We start from the raw sequence: 21751 nt of genomic DNA on the forward strand, positions 1-21751 counted from the left end.
TTAGTGTGTTTTCCACATCTAGAGTTGTCTATGAATGCCTGACGTCTCTCAATGAGATGGCGAAACATTCAAACATTAATCTTATATGGGTCAAAGGTTAGGAATCTTTGGAAAAAGTTTGTACAACGCTTAGAGAAATAGAAATAGGTCCGTTCTGTGTACAGACATATTATGGACATTATTTTCCAATGTTGAACAAGTGATCTTGCTGGATCACTAGAGCGTTTTGGCCTTTTATGGACCAACGTATAACTACCTATTTCATTGGTTTTCATAGACATTACTGGTCAGTGTAAATTTGGTAACAATGTAAGAAAATGTAATACGACCTCGACTTATATCAACAATCTATCTGATCTATCGAAGGTTTAATTTGAACGACTGATTGCATTTTTGTATCTTTAAATATTGGTGTGAACTTCAAGTTACCAATAAGCTGGACATTATCTCTATACTAATTCTCCTAAGTGGTAGGTTTAATAACTAGTTCGGGACTGTCTCTTGGAACTGATGGGAAGTATTAAATAATATCTAGTGGTTGAATTTTACAGCATAATGCATATATGCAAATAATTTTTACAGATATTTTTATACTCAGAAATCCAAAAGGTTTGCTGATTTTATTCAAAATCTTTTTTTTGAAAAAAAATTTAGAAATTTTGACATTTTCCTTACTCTGGTTTGAGATTTTTTTTTGGAAAAACATGTTAATAATTTTTAAAAATAAAGTTGTCTTACACAAATTAACATTTATTTATTCCTTACGTGTTGTTAACAAAACATATTTTTAAATTAAAATACCATTAAGTCTTTTTATGTTTTAAAAATGTTTTAAATGTGATTATTTTGTATGTTTAATTAAATCCCTTGTTGAATGTCCCTAAATTTAAAACAAATAAAAAATTGTGCATTATTTATTTTTAGCTTTTAGCATGTAATACAACGATGAAAGCAAAAATTTTGACATTTTAATACAAATCGAATTTCTGTCATTTGTAATTTGTCATAATCTGTCATGTCTTTTTTTCAATATCCATTGTCAATAAAGCGTATTAACTTTATTATTTCTTTTTTTTTGTGGTCGTTTTTATTACATTAATTCTTTTTTTAATGGAATTGTTGTCAACATATTTATATGGTTAGTGTGTTAGTTGTAATATAAACGTGAGTGTTGGTGATGAGTGGTATTGCAAACATTATTAGATTTGTTGAACAAAAATCGTTTGGTGTTTGATTTTCAAATCACTTTGTATACTGTTTGCCAAAAAACAATAAGGTATTGAATTACATTTATATATAGAGATATACTGAGACATGTATGTATACATCATGTACATTATATACAATATTTATATATAAAAGTAAGTGTGTTTTAGTAAGACATACATTTCACAAAAAAATTATATAGTTAAAGTAAACAACAATAATAAAAAAAAACACATATTAATTAATTAAATACAGTTAATAAGAAGCATATAAAATCTCAATTACTAGCTTTATTCAAACCTGAGCGGGACGCATAGTTCACCAAGGCGAACTCGAGCAGGGCACCAAATACGAACGTCAAACACACACCAGTCCAAACATCAATGGCCTTTGTGTATGAGACTGGGGGCAGTGAAGCATTAATACCCGATGTTTGTGTAGCCATTGTTAGGAGAGTGGTGACACCTAAACAGCAACAAAAGTAAATAATTTAAATATTAATACTCATTAAGCAAGCAGCACGACGCATAAAATAATTCAAACATTCTTAATGATTTCTTTATTAAAGGAGCCTACGAAATTAAAAAGATCTTTAATTAACTGACAGCCTTTGTAGTAAGTAGATATAGATAAGTACTTACACTCTAGTAAAGGTAATTAGTTATTGTTCTCAATAAATAAATGTTTAAATCTTGAAATTATTACTAAAAGAGCGTAAGGTAAGTGCTTTAACAATACGTAGTGTAAATGCTCTTAAATGTATTTGCTTAGTTGTTGGTACATATGTATGTGTAAGTTCTAGTTTGTGTTTATTTTGTAAGGTGTTGTTTTGCTAAAGTGTGGGTGGTGTAGGTCGCTCTGGACAGCTGTTGTTAACAGCGGTCGTGCTGTTTATCCACTTACCCAATGATACACGAGCTGGTACAGCACCTTGATCAAGCCAGAATGACACCCATGAGACAATTACCAGCATACAGCATGGGATATAAATTTGAATTAAGTAATATGAGAATTCTCGCTTGAATAGTAGATCGACTTTGAGGCAACTGTATTCACCTATGAGTATACAAGGTATAAAACATATACAAAAACAAATAAAACACAAAAATACAGGAGTGTATACAGCAACATATGGTGTTAAAATTTTAAATAAAAAAAAAACATTCAAATAAAAATCAACTAAATTATAAAAAATACACACAAAACAAATGATAGTGTTATACAAATTATAAATGCGGAAATTATTGTAATTAAAAACTCAAAACGTAGAAGAAGAAAAAAAGTGGAAAATTTGTTTATGTAATAAAATATAAAATAAAATATATAAAATAAATTAAAAAATGAAATTAAAATAAATTTTTCATAGGCAAGTAGAATCAACACAATATTGCATTTATTTATTTGCATCAACAATATTTAACGGAAATGAATTTAAATGGCAAAAATTACTACACAGCAGCAAAAAAATTCTTTATTACATTTCATTTCCGTTAATTTGTTGGCAATGCGTTCCATACTCTTCAAGACAAAGTTGTTGTTGTTATTGTTATTTTTATTTCAATTTGATTTTTTTCTTTTGATATTTTGCATTTCCAAATAATAATATTTATTATAAATTCAATTAATTTGTTTTTTAATATTCTCATATTTTGATTTTTGTTAATGCATTTTTTATTGTTGCAGGCTCATTATTTACAAAATAAATATTTTCATTTTTTTATATACAGATGTAAATAAATATTTGATTAAATGTATTATTTAATTGCTTTAATGAAACAAAAATAATTAAAATTGATTTATTGCATTATTATTCGTTCGTTCATTCATTCATTAATTTATTCATTTAAATTGTTGTATTTTATCTCATCAATGCATCTGGCAAATAATTCCAACCACAAAAATAAAAGAGAAAGAAAGAGAGCGTAAGGGTGGACGAAAAAGAGCACAAGAGTAATTAGAGTATCTAATGCTAATGGTTCAGTTTTTGTTGTTTTTGTCATTGTAATTATTATTACTATTTACTTATTATTGTTGTTGTTTGGAGTAATTTGTTACATTTGCATTGTGATTAGAATAGTTTTAATTTTTAAATATATATATATTTTTTTAATTAATTTTTGTTGTTGTGTTGCTAATGTGATTGCTGTTGTTATTTTTGTAACCATTTGAAATTTTACACTCATTTGTACATTATTATGTATTGGGTTTTTGGTTGAGTTAATGTTTTTCCTAAATATTGGCAATTTTTATTTTATTCACTATATGTTTTTTATATGTAATTTATTTAAAAATAGTTTATTGTATATATTTTGAAAACCACTAAAACTAGACCTAAATAAAAGCTATTTAAAATATAAACTACTAACATAAATTATTGCTAAAAATAAAATAAAAAATCATGCATTTAAACTAATTTGAGTTTTTGGTTTTTATGAGGTTGTCTTTTAAAATATTTTTTAAAATCTATTTAGTTTTGTTTATTTTAAGAGATATATGAAATTTTTATTACGATAGTATATGTATTTGTATTACTAAAATTTAATTTTATAATTTTGAAGTAATATGTTCAATAACTCTTGAAAATTCTGCACTGATTGAAGCAAGCAGGGCAATGAAATGGTGACATTATTGATGATAAAATTTGGTAGACAGAAAGTTTTATATGTTATTACTTTTTAATATCTGTAAAAACCGCGTTGCTTTTATGACCGGTACTAATATATTATAAGTTAGACTTATATATATATATATATATAGACTTAAGTCTGGTCTTTAGTTTAGTATGTAATCTAGTTTATAGTCTAGTATATAGTCCAGTTTATAAAGTAGTCTATTCTATAATGTAGTCTATAGTCTAGTCAATAGTCTAGTCTATAGTCTAGTCTATAGTCTAGTCTATAGTCTGGTCTATAGTCTTGTCTATAGTGTTTCCTAGTCTGGTCTATAGTCTTTTCTAGTCTGGTCTATAGTCTTGCGTTGCCTGGTCTATAGCCCAGTCTGTACTAGTCTATCGTCTAGTCTTTAGTCTTTTCTATAGTCTAGTCTATAGTAGACAGTATTTTGTTGTCAGGCTATACACTATTGTTAAATAAAAAAATATTTATATATTTGAGACCCAAGCTTAAAGTACTAAAACATGACAAATGTTTTAATACAAATTAAAAGACAATTCCAACATGTACACAAGTTTTGAAGTTTGGATAACAAAGTACTCCTTTTTAGAAGATTATATCAGAAAAATTGTTCTGTTTTACATTTATAGACAATTTTTAGATCAATACCTCTTACAGATTAGTTTATCACAGACCACATAATATAAAATGTATCCCCACAATTTTGTTCGCATATGTCAATCTTAAAATATAACCTTGTGAAGTTCAGGAGTCAGTAGTGGGGAAGTCTTATCGAACCATGTATGTAGTCCGATATTTAAAATACCTGCGTAAAATTTTTTGTCAAAAAGAGTTCTGTTATGGCTGAAATAAACATATAATAAACATATATAATCGTAAAAAAATTTATATATATATATATATATATATTATATATATATATATATATATATATATATATATATATATATATATATATATATATATAATATATAATATATATATATATATATATATATATAATATATATATTAATATATATATATATATATATATATATATATCGTATCCTTAACAATTAATAAACTATAATTTAGTTATAAAACTCTAAAACCCTAATTTAAAAAAATATACAATAGGCTAATGATAGGTTGATATAACAAATAATCGCAAGTGCGGCATAATAAATATGAAGTTCATATGTAAAGTAAGCTTATTTCGAAAAGTCCATAACAATAATGAATATTAAAAGTTTTTATTATAAAATTTTATTTAATACCTTCTAAGTAGATCTACATACGAATGATACTTACTGCTAAGCAAAAAACATCATGCAATTTTCTAGATAATAAAAAAACTAAATATGAACTAAAGTTTAATTTAAATAATTAATGCATCTGACTAAGAAAATGCAACGATGGCTATTAATTTAGTAGCATGTGAGTGTGTTTGTAATGTAAATGAGTGTTTACAGTAGAATTTCGACCAAAATCAAATTGAAATTCCAATTATTTATATGACTTATGTGAGATTTTTTTCGCATGGCAACAAATTTAACACAATCATTTTCGACTATCGAGTTTCTACTGTAGATGAGCTATAAATTATTTTTTTGAATTGTAACAAACAACTTTTTCTTATTTTAAATTTTTACGAGTAATTAAGAGTTGGTGATGTACAAATAATTCGCTATTTTTTAAACAAAAGAAATGTTAAGGAAAAATTATATTTTTTAAAATAAAAAAACAGGCAGTTAAATAATGTTAAAAATGAATAAACTTTAAAAAAGCAATTAATGAAATTTAGGGAAAAGGAACTAAAAATGAAATTAAGCTAATGACCTTAATTATAAGACCCCATTGGTAATACTTAATTAGTAATGATTAAAGTTAAAGAAAATAAAACTAACATTGAACAAAGTTATGAATAATTGTTATTGAAAATGTTTCAAACAAACTTAACAAAATATGGACAAAAAATTAAAGTAAAATTTTATCAGAAAATAACGCAAATCAACTCTCAATTAAGAGAAGATCATGAAATAAAATACATACTTATTCCTCTACTTATGTAATAAGTAGTATCGAAACAGAATAAAATAAACGTACCCGTATTGGTTTTACTGTTGCAATAATCAGTCAAGAATTTTTCGAGCGTAAAGCGAGGTAGGTGTAAATTCTTTACCACTTGTACAGGATCACCTTCTTTCCACAGGAAGACAAGATCATTTGTAGTCCAGCCATCTGAAAGATTAATTATATATGAATATATTATTAAATATGAGAGAATATGGAAGAGACCGCTTGAGAATAATACTTACAACTGGCCATACGTAGTGAACAAATTTGACGATCCAATGGATACAATTTCAAATTCATGGGACATGCCAATGTCAGTGATATACGAATACTGTACAGAACTGAACCGTTTGGAAAAATACGTATGTAAACATTTGGCATAATGATATTGTGGAAATGACCCTCTTTCTCATTGGAAAAGAACAGATCGGGCATCCAAACTCGATTGGCTTCTGTTAATGTCAAATATTTGAGACGACCTGTAAGGCAAATCAATCGATTTAATTAGCTTTGTTTAAATGTTTCTTAAGATATAAATATGTTGGATTATATTAAAAATGTTTGGAAATTGCAACCTGAATATTGGTAATAAGACCAACAACACCCTATTAAAGGTCCTATCGTAAAAAACACTGCAATTATGGGGTTTCAAAAACAACCAACAATTTTGTCAATGGAGTCAGGGAAAAAGTATTGACTATTTATATGTGTATATGTTTAGAAGATTATGTAAACGGAGTTCAGATTATGTGAATTTCAGATGATCATATATACGAAGTTCAGATTTATGAAAAACTCTTTTTAGCCCATTGGTACATGAAATTCAAAATACTACGGCCATCTCCGAAGACAATTAAATATCGGTATAAGTGTAAAACGAAACTTGCTGAGGAGGCATGTAACAGATTTCCTGTTAAAAAATCATGCCCAACCGAAATCTATGATCATGTCATGGATCATCGAACAAACAGATTAGACAATGAAACTCCTAATATACTCACATGTTCCTCCTGTTATACATATCTGGTACTATAGAGGAATGCCAGTATTAATATATTTGCTTCTTCGTTTTCTGTTTTTCTCGTGTGTCCTGTTACCCATATCATATAAAGTTGAGTTCTTAGAAAGTATTCGGCTATATATTTCTTACAGTCTAATTACAATCTTAAATTTAAACTTATCACCTAATATAACCAGTGTTTCATAATAGGACTAAGGCCCCATTTCGTGCCTATTATCATATGTAAAAGTACCGATTTATACCATATTATCCTTCAGCTTTATATGGTGCAAAACTTTTTATTGCCTCCTTTACTAGGCCAGTTATAATAACTTTATCTATGTTAGATCCCTTCAAATTTTCACCGAAATCACAACGACACTATGTGATGACTTAGGAGCGATGATTACAAAGTTCTAAGAAATTGCAGAGTTTCTGAACGTTGGACGATAATACCTTCATGTATCAAAAGGTTTTAGTTTCTACCAATAAAATTTTTCCATGAAAAGAAGCACACATCAGGTACGATAGCGAACTAGTCGGATTTGATGTAGTACACATTTTAATTTTTAAATATAAAGTCGATGGTGAAAATGATGTTAAAAATGAGGGTTCTAAAACCCTCTATTGTATATATTTCGTAATTAATGAGCCCGAGCGAATGTAAAAAAAGATTTGAATGCCCTCCCTTGGATACACAGAAAAATATGAACAATTTTTTCTTAACAATCGATTTCGATTTTTATAAATTTTTTTATTTAGGTTTGTAGCGAATTTTCACACAGAAGGAATATATTTTCAAAGAAACACTTTATTGAAATAAATTTAATTTTCAGTAAATATTTTTACTGATTCGATAAATGTTTTTGTTTAAGTTTTTCTCATATGTCAGTGTGATAAATAAAAATAATAGAGTAAGAGTGTTATATTCGGTTATGCCGAATCTTATATAACCACCATCAAACTTCGTTTGAATCGAATGAAACTTACTTATGTCGAATTTAATTTATATACTCATATTTTTAGGCCAGTTATAAGTGTTAAAGTAATTTTATGGGTAAATTATGGGTCGATCCTCATAAAATTTGGTAGAAGAATTTGAATCGTATTAAATTTATTTGTGTCGAATTTTATTGCTACACTAGTATTTTTAAGCCATTAATGAGCGTTGCAGTCTTTTTCTGAAAGAGATCTTATATGGGGGTAGGGTCAATTATGGATCGATCCTCATACAATTTTTTAGATAGATTTCGACTCGTATGAAACTTGCTTATGTCGAATTTTATCTATATACTAGTATTTGTAAGCCAGTAATGAGCGTTAAAGTCATTTTCTGAAGGGGACCTTATGATTGACCTTATATATGGGTTATATAGGGTCAATTATGGACCGATCCTTATAAAATTTTTACATAGTGATTTTGGATCATAAGAAACTTACTTTTATCGAATTTCATCGCTATCGTAATTTTAAACAAGTTATGACTGTTTAAGCTGCTTTTCGAGAGGCCACTTGTATAGTGGCTATCCGAAGACATGGACCGATATTGCCCATTTTCAATAATGAGGACCCAAAATATATATACTTTTGTGGGTCTATGACCAATATTTCGGTTTGTTACAAACGGAATGACAAAATCAATATACCCCCCATCCCTTTTGATGGTGGGTATAAAAAAAAAATAATAAAAAAATAAGTAAAGTTTTATTATGTACTAAAATGAATTGATACTTCACAGAAAAAATTAAAAATCCAGAAATTTTTTCAATTAAATATTTTTGAATTTTAGTACTTGATTTTACGAATTTCGTGATAGGTCCTATTGTAGTAATAAAAATACTTAGCTTTATGAATTTTTTGTTTGATTTTGAATTTTACTTTTTTCTGTGTACGCAACCATTTTTATAATAAAGAACAAAAAGTATCATATTTAAGAATATCTGTTGTCAAACTGTTCCACTTACCTTGTATGTCATCAAATTTCAAACGTTCATCCGTCCACTGTTCACGGAATGTCAGCTGAACACTGTATTCCTATTGTTGTTGTTTTTGTTTTATTACATAACAACGATGATTGTTTAAATTTAAAGAAAAATAAAACGATTAGTACAATTGTTTAAAGAAAATTGTAAATAATATATTAAATATGTATTTCGTTTATGATAAATAGAATGGTTTTATTTTTCTAGTAGTTAATGGGATTTTATGGTGATAAATTAGATCGAATCATTTTAGCGTTTTTTATTTTGCAGTTTTGGAAAAGGGGATTTAGAGCAAATTTTTAAGTAAGTGATTTTTCGTTTTCTTTTTTTTCGTAAATGGAGTTTGTTATTGGAAATTTGAATTTTGAGTTTTGAAACTGATGTTGCGATTTTGTAACCGATTTAAGTTTTTCTCAAATTCCATATAAAAATGGGAAGGTTTTTGTTGTTATTGTTTTAGATAAATGAGGCTAAGAGATTTTGTGGTCTATAGAGATTATTGATTTGTTAGTAATATATATTTTTTTTAGCATGGAGGGGTTTTTTTGGTCTGATTTATATATATTTTTTGGTTAAAATTAGTTTGGCTTTGAAATAATGTCGCATTTATTTGGTTTTTTTTTTAAGAAAATGTTTTATAGATTTTTATTTGATTGGTTGGTAAAGCATTCCAAAATAAGCGCATAGCAACAACTTTAATTAAATAAATATTTGAATTATTTAAAAAAATAAGCATTTAAAAGGCATAAAGAAGCAATTGGTGTTTCATTCATTTCAATTTTAATAAATAGCTGTTTTTCTAATAATTAGTAAAGTAGTTAAATGAAAAAGAAATAAAATACAAGCAATGGAAAAGGAAATTAACATTCCATGGCTATTAATAATATTATAAATAAACGAGCATAGAAAAAGCATATAAACTCACATATAATATTTAACATATACATACATAAAGACATATTAAAAAACATACATTTGTACATAGTAGTATATATGTATATACAAAACATACAATTATGTACATATGTACAAATCTTATCATGCAAAAGCATAAGTTTACAAGTTTCTCTAGAGTTTTTTGTTTATTATTTTTCCGTTTTTTTTTCTATTCCATAATTCATAGCATACTTATAGGATAAAAGTAAAAACTCATAATTTACAGTAAAAAGCATTAAATAACTAAATATTTAGTGAATAGAAAATATAACAAAAAAAAAAAAAATAAATTGAACAGCATTAAAAATAAAACTTGTATTATTATTTTTTTAGTATAAAGTTTAAACTAAACAATTTTAATGGAAAATACTAAGAAAATAATATAAAACTTAAAACAGGTTTGAAAAATATAAATTAAATAATATGTTTGTATAGAAAGAGAAAAACTTAATTCTTAGTAATACACAAGTTCTTAAGTAATTGCCTGTTTTATTTAAATTACTAAAAAATATAATTCCAGTTTAATATATGAAATTTTTATATCTGGAAACCTATAAAATTTATAAAATATCTGAATATTTTAGCCAAACAATTCCAGTTTACCAATATTGGAATTTGCATCTCCCATACAAAAGAACTCTAATATCAAGGAAACAATAACTGTTATTTACTAACATGAAATGTAGTACGAGTAACTTCCCTATCCGTATAATTAAATTAACATATCTTATTTTATTTAGTGTCAAGTGACCCAACTTTTAAAAGCGATGTCTTCCGATTTTGGTAAAATTTGCATCAAGGTTAGTATTATGGCATAATAGGCTATTTTCAGTTCTATCAAGATTGACATTTTGGTCAAACTGAGTTTTATTTAAATGAGTGTAACTTTTCACCTAGTGGTCGTAGCAAAAATAGTCTAAAGCAGTTCAGATAACTATTTCTTCAGAGGGGGTCAAAGTTTGACATTTTGGTCAAACAAGGTTTTATTCAAATGAGTGTAACTTTTCACCTATTGGTCTTAGCAAAAATTGTCTAAAGGAGTTCAGATAACTATTTCTTCATTCTTTCAAAAAAATATATTTTTTTCGAAATGGGCCCATTTAATTTCCTTAAAAGCCCACAATGGATTGGGATATCTATCAAAAAAATTATTTATTTTTATAAATATCCTAATCGCATCCCATTATGAGATTATAAAGCCCTGAAAAAATAGTACAAGCCTTCTTTTAAGCCAAAAAGGGATCATTTAAGCAAAAAAATTACCATTCATTTAATGAGTTTTGTCACTTGAGATTAAATTCCCCATATATGTTTCAGGTATCGTGAGAAGTGTTTCTGTAAAGTTCCAAATATGTACGACAGATGGCGTCGAAGTTTTAGTTTCTAGCCAATAACACCTAATCCGCTAAGCCGATTTTTATAAAATTTGAGGAATATATAGGATTTTACGTGTAGAATTTGGATTTTTTAAGGACCTGAGCATCACTAGTAGTCTATATATTGTGCAATAATTCAAGGACTTGTCAATCGAATTGGCAGTCGAAAAGTATAATAACATAAACTTGTCAATGGCGAAATTAGAAAGCTAGTCAAGCGACTGCTCGATGAACCATTGAGAAATTAATAGACTCATTCACATACTACCCAATGGTAATAAGAGTAAGTAAGAGTAGTCCATAACCTACTAACGTAGAATTGTCCATAAACGTAAATTTGTCAATAGAATAGTCAATACATTAGACTAGACCATAGAATACTTAACTATGCAATAGTCAATCTTCTAGTCCACAGACTAGTTGAAGGAATAGTCAGTCGAATAAGCCATAGTGCACAATTTATTAAGAATTTTAGATTTCTGTAGCAAAAGAAATAATTTTAAAGACTTAGAATCTCACATAAACCCAAAACGCTAAATGCTTTTGGGTTTATGTAATTGTTATATCATTCTTTATGTTATCTTTATAGCAGATTTATAAACTAACCTATAAAAGTTATTAATTAATAAATTGTATTTATACTTTTTTATTTAAAAATGTATTATCATGCATTAAACATTTGTTACAACAAGCAAATTTTCATGCTGTAATTAAATTATAAAAATAAAACATAAATAAAATTAATATAACCGAATAATAATTAAATCTAACCTTAAAGAATACAAAACATATTTAAAACTGAATTAAAACTAAATTATTAAGCTTAAAAAATAAACAGTTTAAAATATATAGTAAACGAGTTTAAATTAATATAAATTAAATGAAATTCTATTTGTAGAAAAAACAATACCTGTCATTTTTTTTCTCGGTTTCTGTTCAATAAAACTAGACAACAAAAATGATTACAGTTGACGACTTTTAGAATAAAAACAATTATTTTCTTGGGAAATATATGTGAAGGGCTTCACATTGTCAATTAATAAAAACAAATTTTTATTGATATATTAGTATTTATTTGACATGACATTTTTATATTCAAAATATAATTTCATTTTATATTTTGTTTTTTTTTTCGTTCAATTTGAGTGGCATGTTTTTATTTCATTTTAGTTTTTTTTCTATTTATTTACACACAAATTGCAAAAAAAATCTTTAAATAAAATCTTAACTTAAAGTTAATGAAAAGAAAACATAAAATTTTAACTAAAATTACGAAATAAAACTTAAAATTGGATGATTCAGGTGCTCCTAAACTGTTGTTATAATCTGAATATTATTTTATTTATTATTTTTTTAATTTTAATTTAAACAAGAACTTACTTACAATTTAAGCTTATTATTTGGTTTTATATAATACGAGTACAATTTTACAGTGTCAAGGATATAGTTCTACATTGGAAGAACAAGGATCTGTTTTTGTTTTTTATACAAAATTTTCTTCAAGTGCATAAACTGTTTGTTGGACTGTGTTTTTGATTTTTTTCATGGTTTTTATTTTTACAGTTTAATTTTTTTTGCAGTGTATATTGTGGTTGTCTGTGTGGTAAGCATTTTTTTCTGATAAATTTTTAATTTTTAATAAAAATTTATTATATATTTGTATTATTATTTAAACAAAGAAAACATAACAAATAATAAACAATATTTATATTTTATTTTTGATTGATTTGATTTGTGGATGGATGATTTGCGTAGTGATGCTTAAATTTTTAAGAATTTTTTGTTATAAAATTAATAGTGAATAAAATACTTAAATATTTTTTGTAAAAAACATACTTAATTATACCTATGAACAATACAACTTAATGAAATTCTTTTTAAAAGTTTTCATTTTCATAACTATTAAATTAAAAATTAATTTTAAACAAACAAATAAAATGACGAAGCCACCTGATAATCAAATTCTTCTTAATAAACATTAAACAATCGTTAAACAAACTATAACTTAACCGACTGTGGTGCTACCTAATGAATTCAATCAAACATTTATCACAAAGAGGCAAATACTTTATGTTAAAATCTATGATGTAACGCTGAAGTTCGACAAGAAATCAATGCATCCGAAAAAAAACAGCCTAATTAGTATTTCGTGTCAAATGTACTCTTTGTAAACGAGAGTGAAAACTGTTATCAATATTATGTGCCCTTTGTAAACGACAGCTTTACATTCTTCAAGTAATTTAAATAGTGGACTATGTATTAAAAAACAAATCTTATCAAAAATGGTCTTTACCGTGAATTGACTCTTATAGACTAGCTTTTTGATTATCTTTCGGTTTATCATTACACCGACAATTTACATCACTGTACCACAAGTCCAGCTGACTAAGAGTAACCCTAAGCGTTAGGAAGATTCTTTCTATATAATAGCAAATTTACTTGTCCAGATATGTCCATTAAATAATGATTACGGTGATACTTAAGATTTTCAATTGATCGAATTTAAACACATTCGTGAACTAATCTGAAATCGCTATTTGAATTTGCAAAATTCGATCGCACACAAGTAATATGATCTGTCAAAATTTTGTGTAGAAGAGCACGGATGGGATTGTCTAAACGCAATATGTAATGAATGAGAGAGAATACAGATGGAAAATTTGACAGTCGTATGGCTCTCTTAATTTTTTGAAATGATTCAAAAAACAAGCAGGTCGCATTAGATCAGGGATGTATTTTTATGTAAACACATATAAAAAAAGTGAAGCAGCTGTTTCCATCTGACTTTTTTATTGTTTTATACCAATCGTGTAAACACAAAATATATAAATCATATGACTTTTATTCTCTTTTTTGATATACGGATGGAATTTCATTTTACTTTTTCATTAGACTTGTCGTAGGTAAAGTGTGATCGTCTGAATGCCCTTTAACTTTTTAATGACTGCTAACTTCCATATAAAAAATATCTGAATATTATTCGAACTAAACTCAATATCATTAGGATATCTTGAGTTTAGTTTTCAAGTTTTAATAATAATTTATACGTTATTGCAATTTTTTTTAAATATATGTATATTATATTTATACATGTTTGACTTAACTGCTATACATTAATATAATAAATAAATCTGAAAGGAAATAAGAAAGTATACTTAAATAATGGTAAATAAATAATTAAATTAACTATTAAATTTTTATACGCAAGTATGTGTAAAGAGAAATAAAGAGAGAGAGAGTTTCAAACTGTACAATTAAATTATAACGTGTAAACTACGCTTAAAGCTGTGATTTTTACAAAATTGTGTAGGCACGCCAAAGTTCTTTTGATACATTAATCCAAAATTTTCGATATTTATATTATATTTATAACATATTTAGTTGAAAAGTGCGCGTTGGATCAAGTATCGAGTACTTGTAATTTATAGCTTATTCTTAATAATTTTGAATTGATACATAAATTATTGGAAATAAATTTCATATAACAACTATAGTATATATAAATAATATAAACACATATTGATAAATATTTAAATCTATATACTCAAATCAAAGATCGAACATGTTAAAGTGGCTCCAGTCTCGGTTTAATCATGCTTTTTCAAACATTTTACAAGAATATCTTTAAAGATAATACTACAAAGACGGAAAAATATATATACACCCCTGGTACCAAATTGACACTAAAGTGTTAATAATTTTTCAACAACATCCGTTGTCAATAGTGAGCTTCCATGTTAAGATTTAGAAAATGGATGTGTATAAAATTTAGAATTCTTTCGTCGAACTTTGATAACGGACGTGGTTGAGATATTATAAACACTTTGGTGTCAATTTTTTACCAGGCGTGTATACTTCTTATTTAGAAAAGTGTGGTAGACAAATAAACTATAAATATTAAAATAAATTTGAGTTTTAATACAATAGTTTAAAATAATAGTTCTATTACAGATATGTAGTTAATCTGAGAGTTATTTATGTCGAATTTCATAACAATTCCTTTGTAGTTATCTCATAAGGAAATCTGATACAAGTACAACAGCTAATTCCTCTTTTGGCAGTATGCTCTACTTATTATATATTTTTATTTCCCATTGGTCTCAGTCGAAAATGATTTAATGATCCAAAATTTGTGGAATAGAGTTATTTATGAAACACAAATTTATTCATATGATTGACCCGAATGGCCTATTGCGACAGCTTATGCCAAACTCCGTTAATATTTTTTGATTTATTTTATGAATGGCTTTAATGGTATGTATTGCCTCTGAACATACTTATAGTTCCGGTCTTTTACATTATATCACAAAAAATATTAAAATAACCCGATTACCAAACATAATGCATTGATGTGATATCATATCTGCATTTAGCTTTTTAAATGTGGTCCGTCGTAGTGGGTAATTGAAGAATCTACTTTTGTGAAAATAATCTAAGATTTATAAAAGGAACTGAGGTGGAATCACTGCTATATAATATTATACAAGTTTATTTTCTTTTCAATTTTAAATGAAAAGAAAATAATTTGGTTTATTTTGCTCGTTTAATAAGTTTAATATTATTTGAGTTTTTTAATTTTTGGCATTGTTTGTTTTTATTGTTTTTTTTTTCATTGTAAACATAAACTTACGACTTGCTACAAAAATCTGTTCACTGTTCAATCACTATTACTACACTTTAGTAGATACAATATACAACTTGATTGTGAATTGTAGAACTGATTGAAAAATGCTTAGGAATGTTTTTGTTGTTTTTAACAATTATTTTCCATGAAGTAGCATACACAGGACCTTTAATACCCTTGGTGTATTTCTTTGGTCAAATGAGGTCCAAGCGTTATGAAAATCGGCATAGAAGGGATAATATTATAATTAACAATAGTATTATAATTAACAAAATTATGAGCTAAAAAAATCACTACGGATCCGTTTGTAGGGCGGCAAGGTGTAAAAATAGAACAATTACAAAAATTTTCAACAGTCTTCGCCTTTGGTGCTTCAAAAGATCATTGAATTATATTGAAAAATGCAGAAGTTTATTTTTTTAGTCGTGGTTTACCCATATGTGAAGTGTGAACAATGAAAACGGCCCTAAGGATTATTTCTATTGTAAAAAGTATATCGATTATTTGGTTTAAGACGACTCATGACAAAGACCTTATAGGAGCCACTTTAATATTATGCTAAAATATTAACTTAATACTAACCTATTGGTAACTTAAACTAATATTTTAAAAGTACTTATTCACCCATCATTTACTGTTTCAATTTTATTTTCAAATACAAATATTTAAAATAAAATCAATAAATCTAATTTTGCCAATTTTGTAGTGTAAATAAAAAACCAATTAGGAATTAAATAAATTACAAATAAATAAAAAAAGAAATTTGAAATGAATTAAATTTACAAACCTAAATATTTAAAAAAAAATGTACATTAAAATTAATAAAAACCAAACTAAAAAAACCATTTTAAAAAGGAAATAAAAAAATAATTTTAATCCATATAGACATTTATTTAGACGTTCTTAAGTACAATTGAATTTTATTTATTTTTTAATGTTTGTGTTTTTAAAATTAGTTTCAAATTTATTTTCGAATCATCATCATAATCATTAAAGAAAAAAAAAAACAAAATTTTGACAAACTGAAAAGTGGTAGTAGTTCAAAACTAAACGTTTATATATAAATTTCAAAGTTAAATACGCACATCTATATATTTATAGGTTAAATTTTGTTAATTATTTTGTTTTTGTCATTTTACAATAAATAATATATTTTAAAATACATATTTAATTGATTGTTAATTATTTTTTGTATTGAATATTTTTTATGTACATATGTTAGTAAAAATACGATAATGGCATTAAGTTGTGTATCATTGTGTATTTAATATATTTATTTAGTTTTTGTTTAATTGTTTTTTTTTTATACAAATATGAATTTCTTCATCATCATCGTATTATTACATTATCACATACATACTTATAAATACATAAACATACATACAATTTCATAAGAACAATTCCATGTTTAATTAAAATAAATAAAATATTTCCATTTTTATTTATAAGTATTTATATTTATAAATAATTTTATTTAAATAAAAGAACATATTTATAGTTTATATGTAAGTTAAATAAATATTTAAAAATAATCCACAATGAATTTAACAATATTTATATTTATTTTGTTTTTTAATAATAAAACGTTTATAGAAATATAGATACAGACATAGACGAAAGAAAAGGAGGAAACAGAGAGAGATAGAGTGAAACATAAAAAACTCAATTTTTGGTTGGATTAAAGAAAAAATATAAACGACGTCAAAAAAAGATTTTTTAATCACCCTACATCGTATATATAGCAGCAGCATGCCCAAAAGATTTTCGTTGACAACCAGGTGACAAATTGTTTGAATATTTTGGAAAACAATAAATATCAGTCAAACTGTTGTATGTATTGTCATAGAAGTATGTGCTTGTCACTGTTTCAAATTTGAATGTCCGCGACCTTGACTAATATAATTTTGCATTTTGAATCCACCTACACGATTTCTTCTTCAGTTTTATATACATAAAAAATACATTAGGATGGTCCACACTAAAATATATGTTATTTTTTATTTAAATGCCCAATAGCAGTTCGACATAGGGTCAAAAAGACAATAATTTTCACTAACGTCTAATCATATGAAGAAAGTGAAGGCAGTCATCACTTTAGTGCCTCCTTTACAAGCACAGAACGGAAATAGTGGTCTCTTTACAGTCGACAAGTAATCTAACAAGTGGTCAATTAAAAATCAAAATTAAGCAAAAAAGCTAATTGCCGCTAGGGGTACCCGAAAGTGGTAGGCTTAATAGGTACATAGTTCGGAACTGTTAGGACGAAGTGAATCATAAAGAGGTGAGCATTTGGTGCACTATAGGTTAAAATAAAACTTTCTGTCTCGGGTGCCCTGTAGGCTAGATGGTAATGTGCTAGTCAATCAGTCTGGAGTTTGTGGGTTCCATTCCCACCAAAGTCTTTGGTCTGCTACCCTACAACAGGCGTATGGTCACACTGCTTAGTAAATTAGATTAGAATATAATTTGTAATTGTATTACAATGTACAAATAAATAAACTTTTTGGTTTGACTAAAGCGTTGAGTCCGAATCTTACTTAAATGCCTACATGCCCAAAAACCCATACATCGAAGAAAATTCCCCTCAATATAGACTGAAAGCGTCTATCATTTTTAGAAGATCCTTTTTAAATTTCGGCTTTACTGATCCACTAACTCCAAGGCATCCCATCCAATACAAAACTGTATCATTCAGCCCCGCTAATCAATATTATCGTTTTTTATCTTCTGATAAGATATACAAATTCCATAATAACCTGTTTAATTTTTCATCAAAGGCTGTTTTTTCGAATCAAATTTAAAAACAATAAACAGCAAATAGTACGATTTTGTGAAATGTTTCTTTGTAACTACTAATATACGATGTAGGGGAATATTAATAGTAATCACAGATTATGACATAAGCTTCGTATTTTATTAAAGCAATTTAATGAAATAATCTATATGTATTTTTCCAGAATAAAATCATACTTAAAGTACGGTTCGATAGACTTAGTACATTCACCATGATAACCATTGTTTCCAATATAAATTTACACTTTAAACAAAAAAGTTATAGAAAAGAATAAATATAAGCACACTTTAGCGTAATTTACACTGGTTTTGACTTAATGTTTTAGTAAAGTGACATTTCGTTGGTTTGCATTATTTTGTTGAAATAGACACTTTTTTTGAAGTCGCAACGTTTTGTTCAATTTGTTAGTAAAAATATACATGAATTTTATAAACAACATTTGTTTAGAGAGAAAAAAGCAGGATTGTATTGTTTTGCAATACAGGCAGAGTTTCACGGAATGCGGTAAAAGCTTTGGATTTTTGAAACGCTGTGAACGCCTTTATAACAAGTTATTTTTTCAGTTAGTTTACCGGTTAAAAGTTTATTATGTAAGAAAAAGAGTTTTTGTTAAATTTTGCGAAACTCACTCACCATTTTGTAATCGTCGATTTTTGAAATAGACCGTAGGAACATGTTGACATAGACATACGTGGGTAAATTTTCTATAAAAATCGGGGGATTTAGAAATAAAATTTTGTTTTTATACAATATCGTTAATAAGTTAGTAGAGAAGCTGTGTTAAAGATCCATTCCAAGTTACAAATTCGATTTTAGAGAAGAATTACAATATTAGTATTTTGTTAATAAAATTATTAAAAATAATATATTATAATTAAGAAATAATTAATATGTATAGAGTTTCAAAAACCTAATTTTCTTAAAACTAAAACTTCTTATTAAAACTAAAGGGGGGTTTTAAAGACTTAAATATATTTAAATATTAAAGTTCTATAAAATAACTTGGTCCATATTATAACGAATTAAAGGATTTTGTGATGACATATGAACGTAATGGAAGTTGAAATCATAAAAAAGATCAATTCAAAAGGAAAACGGAAATTAATGAAAAAATAATTAATGTAGAAAAAATGTCTGTATGGATCTCATTAAAATAAAAATAAATAAATCAAATTTAAACATAATTTTCAAGAAACTATAATTGAAATTAAACATTTGTTTTTAATTGATTTTAATAAATTGAAAAATGCATGCCACACATTTTCAATATTTTTCATTATATTCAAAATTTAATTTTCAACGTTGTTCTGTTTTGAGGAAAAATTTTTTGTATAAAACTTCTAAATCATACAAAAGAGAAAAACTAATTGTTAAACAAATAAAAGAAAAAATAGAAGATTAATTAATTTGGTTAATAATTATTTTTGTAACTAAAATTACGTCTAAAGCACATTAATTTTATTTAGTTTTTGATTTCTCTTAAATTGTTAATTTATATAAGAAAATAATTTGAGAAGTATAAAATAATAAATAATTCGAATAAATATAATTTGAAATAAAATATTATTATGTTTAACATCAAATCACAGTTGGTTGTTTTCTTTTTTTTATAACATTATGTATTTGCATACTCTAATTTTTTGATATTTATATAAATATTTAGTTTTTTTTTATAATAATTAAGTAGTTTGTTTTTTTGTTAAAAATAAAAATAATTTATTTTATTTAATTAATTAGACATATTAACACAGATTTATTTAAAGACTGAGAGTTAAGAGTTTAGAATGAGAGAAGAAGAGAAGAATAGAGATCCAAACGACATTTTAAATTATTGATAAAAAATAAATATAAAGAAGAAATAAATTATATATTACAGGTACATTCTCGTTTCATTTCAAAAATAATATTAAGAATTATAACAAATATCCAATTTTGAAAATATAATTTAATACTGCCAATAATAATCTAAATTTACCAATAAGTTTCGAATTGCTTAAAATTAATTCAAAATTAAATGAAACTTAAAAAAAAAACAAAATATTTGTTTCCAAAGAATGTGGAATATGTCAGTTAGATTAAGTGGGTCTATATAGAATAGGCTAACAAAAACACAATATTTTAGAAAATGTCAATTTTTAGAAAACGATATCTCGAAAACCATCCAAATTCTTAAGTTAAATGTTCGTTGGTTTTTGGGTTAATATAAAAACGGATTTCACCGTTTTCTAACCAGTGGCGGTATTGTTGTATTACAATACCGATACAAATAAAATTTAATATTAGATTTGTGGCCTCCGGTAGGTCAGTGTTCTAGTCTGGTAGGCCGGAAGTAGTGGACTCGATTCCCACTTGAGGCACTTGTTAAAGAGCTCACAACAGTCCTGATAAGGCTTAGTTATATTTCTTCGGATTTAATGTATATAAATACATACTCCTTTCAAACTAATAGTCTCTTAAAGAAGTTAGAGGGTAAATTGATTAGGTTAATTTAATTATAATATTTTATAGACTCCTGATAATATATTTTTGTGGCCTTTCTACCAATATTTAGATATATTGCTAACGGAATTCTAAGTAAGATAAAACCGCTTGATTTTGTCAACATATTCATGTAATCTAAGCTTGATATACAAATAATGTCATATATTGTACGAAATTCTTCTTGGTTTCGCACCATAAAACTGTTTTAAGGTTAATGTAAAATAAATTCGTTTATTTTATGTTATATTTTTTATTAAAACAAATTTCTTTTTTTTTAAAGCCAGTTTTTTTTTACTTTTGTCAAATGTAAATGTCATATGAAAATATTTTTGTAAAATAAAACAAAGTTTGTTAAGATGTATGAAAACAATGTTATTTGTTATTATGCACGAAACTGCTGTCCTAACGTAAAGTATTTTATCAGTCATACTCTTAATATTCAACGTTAGTAACTGAACAATTGCTAACAGAAAAACTGATTCGTACGATCCCATCCCTTTGGAAACCCTTTTCAAACTAATTTTTTTTTATAATTTTGTATTACTAAAAACTAAAACAAAAAAATAAAACAACTGAAAACAATAATTTTTTTTATTATTTTTATTATGTTATTTAATATTATAGAAAATTAAAAATATAAAAGTGTTAACCACATCAATATA

General features: G+C 26.0%; 1 protein-coding gene across 37 annotated transcripts in view; it reads right to left on the reverse strand.

The window, feature by feature from the left end:
* The window catches only part of LOC111676159 (glutamate-gated chloride channel), a 74831-nt gene that overhangs the window by 7086 nt on the left and 45994 nt on the right, over positions 1-21751 (reverse strand). For 15 of the 37 annotated variants that reach the window (XM_046950090.1, XM_046950067.1, XM_046950065.1 and 12 more), the window contains 6 exons: positions 19242-19312; positions 8861-8930; positions 6139-6375; positions 5927-6061; positions 2110-2262; positions 1492-1671 (listed from right to left, as the gene is read on the reverse strand). In XM_046950090.1, the coding sequence (XP_046806046.1) occupies positions 1492-1671; positions 2110-2262; positions 5927-6061; positions 6139-6375; positions 8861-8930; positions 19242-19312 (846 nt within the window). The remainder of the gene's footprint in view (positions 1-1491; positions 1672-2109; positions 2263-5926; positions 6062-6138; positions 6376-8860; positions 8931-19241; positions 19313-21751) is intronic. The other 22 variants (XM_046950094.1, XM_046950092.1, XM_046950085.1 and 19 more) reach the window with 3 other exon arrangements.

This window comes from Lucilia cuprina, chromosome 4, assembly GCF_022045245.1.
Source record: "Lucilia cuprina isolate Lc7/37 chromosome 4, ASM2204524v1, whole genome shotgun sequence".
In the NCBI taxonomy this organism is placed as follows: domain Eukaryota; kingdom Metazoa; phylum Arthropoda; class Insecta; order Diptera; family Calliphoridae; genus Lucilia; species Lucilia cuprina.